The sequence below is a fragment of the Salvelinus fontinalis genome, chromosome 24 (genome assembly GCF_029448725.1).
Source record: "Salvelinus fontinalis isolate EN_2023a chromosome 24, ASM2944872v1, whole genome shotgun sequence".
NCBI classification, from domain to species: Eukaryota; Metazoa; Chordata; class Actinopteri; order Salmoniformes; family Salmonidae; genus Salvelinus; species Salvelinus fontinalis.
In genome coordinates, this window is record NC_074688.1 from 7,951,172 (window position 1) to 7,954,120 (window position 2,949).

At 38.2% G+C, this 2,949-nt stretch overlaps 1 protein-coding gene across 1 annotated transcript; it reads left to right on the top strand.

Annotated features, from left to right (window-relative positions):
* Positions 1 to 214: 214 nt before the first annotated feature.
* LOC129821674 (putative olfactory receptor 10D3) lies at positions 215 to 2,744 on the top strand. Its single transcript, XM_055879268.1, has 3 exons — positions 215 to 347; positions 778 to 1,654; positions 2,657 to 2,744. The coding sequence occupies exons 1-3, from the start codon at positions 215 to 217 to the stop codon at positions 2,742 to 2,744; spliced, it is 1,098 nt and encodes a 365-aa protein (XP_055735243.1).
* Positions 2,745 to 2,949: the final 205 nt, after the last annotated feature.

The window sequence follows — 2,949 nt, forward strand, 5'->3', positions numbered from 1 at the left end:
TCTCATTAGGGATTTGGCAATCTATGATTACAGTTCACTCATTAAAGGTCGTAGGGCCCAATTCAACCAATTACAGATAAAGGACAACTCAAAATATGTCCGTCTTTATGTGTCTTAGGGACCTTTGAGCCAATCAGCATGTACGCATGTTCAAGTGTGCAATTTTTACACATGTTGTTGATACCAATCAGTATGTAGTTGTCTAATGAGAATCATGACGTGGGATTCCTCAAGTGGCCGAGAGAAGGTGGTTCAGAAAGGGGATAAATTCAAAGACATCCAATGCCAGTCTGGTCAGAGTGTCATCTACCTGCTGTGTGTGAAACTTGGCGCACAAGGCTGGCCTGGTAAGTATTGAACTTAACAATCCATTAACAAAACTTGACCTTGTAACCAACAGTATGTTTTCTAGATGATTCTCATTATATATTTTCTATTACAATCAATGCACCAGTTTGACAATTCAGACTGTTTTTATGCAGTTATTTTCACAGATATTCCATCATGTAGCAGTAAATACAAACTGACCTGTATCAGTGACCACAGAGTTATACTGTCCTGATAGTGTTACATGGCTTCTATATTCAAGCAAGTGCTGGGAGTTGGTGATGTTGGCCTACATTGTAGAAATGTCTGGCACACTCTCAATTAGAGATTCTGCATATCACTGTAGATCAATTTACAATCTTTTGCTGCTTATTTTTTGTAAATTATTTTACAGGAACATGGAGCCAAACAACAGAACAACATATACGGTAACAGAATTCCTCATCACAGGATTGGATGAAGTACAACACCCAAAGCTGGTGGGAGCAGCCATTTTGTTCGTCCTCTTTCTCATTCTGATCGGAAGCATCACCAACATTTGTGTCATAGCATTCAACAAGCCTCTGCATACCCCCATGTACTTTTTTATTTGCTCGCTGGCAGTGGTAGACATAGTATACACCAGCGGCATTAGTGTTACAATGATTAACGTTCTCCTTGGTGAGGAGAGAAGAATCCCCTATGCACCCTGCATGATACAGTGCTTCCTATTTCATTTAGGAAGCACTATGGAACCCCTTGCTATTGCTCTGATGGCTTATGATCGCCTTATTGCAATTTCATATCCTCTTCGATATCAGACTATCTTAACTAATACAAATGTATGTTTACTTATAATAGCGACTTGGGCACTAGGCTGCATATTTGCCAGTTTGTGGACTGGCTTAGTGAACAATCTGCCCTTTTGTGGCTCAAATAAACTCCCATACAGCTTTTGTGAATATGCAGCCTTAGTAAGAGCAGCATGTGTGAATCCTACATATTATTTTAGTTTATCGTCTACTGTGGGGACTGCCATACTATGGGTTAATTTAGCCTTGATATTCTTATCATACATGAAGATAGTTTATGAGGTGATGCAAATATCTTCATCCAAAGACAGGAGGAAAACGTTTAGCACCTGTGTCTCTCACATGATAGTGGTGGCTTGCTTCTTTATCCCCAAGGTGTTGTTAATATTGGTCACCAGGGTTGGTTTGGTTCTCACACTCTCTCACAGAAATGGCCTAATCATTGGCTCTACTCTGGGCCCCTCTCTTGTGAACCCACTTGTGTATTGTCTCAAAACCAAGGAGATTCGAGGGCGGCTGAAATATATTTTCAAGAGGTCTGAAATTACTCCAAAAATGTAACGGTTAGGGTTACCAAAGCCATTTCTTGTTTCTTGCTTGTTCCAAGAAAAAGTGGTTGATATTGTTCCCATGTTATTTCATCATCATTGTACTCATGTTGAATCAATGTTGAGATTTGATTGAATTTGTTAAAAGTCATGAGTGGTTTGTATCTCCATTTAACCAGTCAGGTTTCAACTGTGAATCAACAATAGAGTGTCAAGGTTTGGTTGATTTAGATCACAGGTGTCAAACTCATTCCATGGAAGGCAATGTGTCTGCAGGTTTTCACTCCTGCCTTTTACTGATCACTAAAGGTCACAGGTTAGTTAGGAACTCCCCTCACCTGATACTTTAGGTCTTAATTGGTCACTGGTTAGTTAGGAACTCCCCTCACCTGATACTCTAGGTCTTAATTGGTCACTGGTTAGTTAGGAACTCCCCTCACCTGATACTCTAGGTCTTAATTGGTCACTGGTTAGTTAGGAACTCCCCTCACCTGATACTCTAGGTCTTAATTACACACAAATTGTAAGGAAATATCAAAAATCAGTCGACACTGAGGTCTCCAAAGAATGAGTTTGACACGCCTGATTTAGATTAGTTTGATGTCTGTTGACAACTCAATTAATGTCAGTGAAAATTGTTTTGATTTTACATTTTAACCCAATGCGAACCGTATTAAATCTTGTCTACTGTTAAATGGAATTTTATTGAAACGTCACGTGTTAGCGTAAAGCATATGTAGTGATGGACCACTATTAGATTATTGCAGTATTATCTTTAAAAAATGATCTGATCTAGACCCTTGACTACATTATTGTTGCAGTTCTTAAGATTGTTAGCACCAAAGGCCGCCTCAAAGCCCTTTCTATCTGATGTGGCCAGCTGATCATCATTGCCCTCTATATTGTACCTAGAATTTGTATTTGTCTGTCCAGAAATATCGGCATTAGATTCAGCACTGATTTACATATTGTTATTATCATGTTGTATAGTCTGCTCCCTCCTATGATCAATCTACTGATATACTGTTTTAAGACAAAAGATATAAAACAGAGCTTGATGAAAAGATTCAAAAGATGAACTGGTCCACAGAAAGAGAGTCTCTGCTGCATCTTAATGATTTAGCTATGTCACTACAAATAGTTTCATCCAATACATTATGTTGCACAGAAGCTTAATGATTGAGTATTGTTTATAAACAATGTATCAAAACAAAAATGTATTTAGCATCTATTTTTATCTCATGTATTGTTATTTAGCATTGAATCGCTTAGTAAATGTTTAT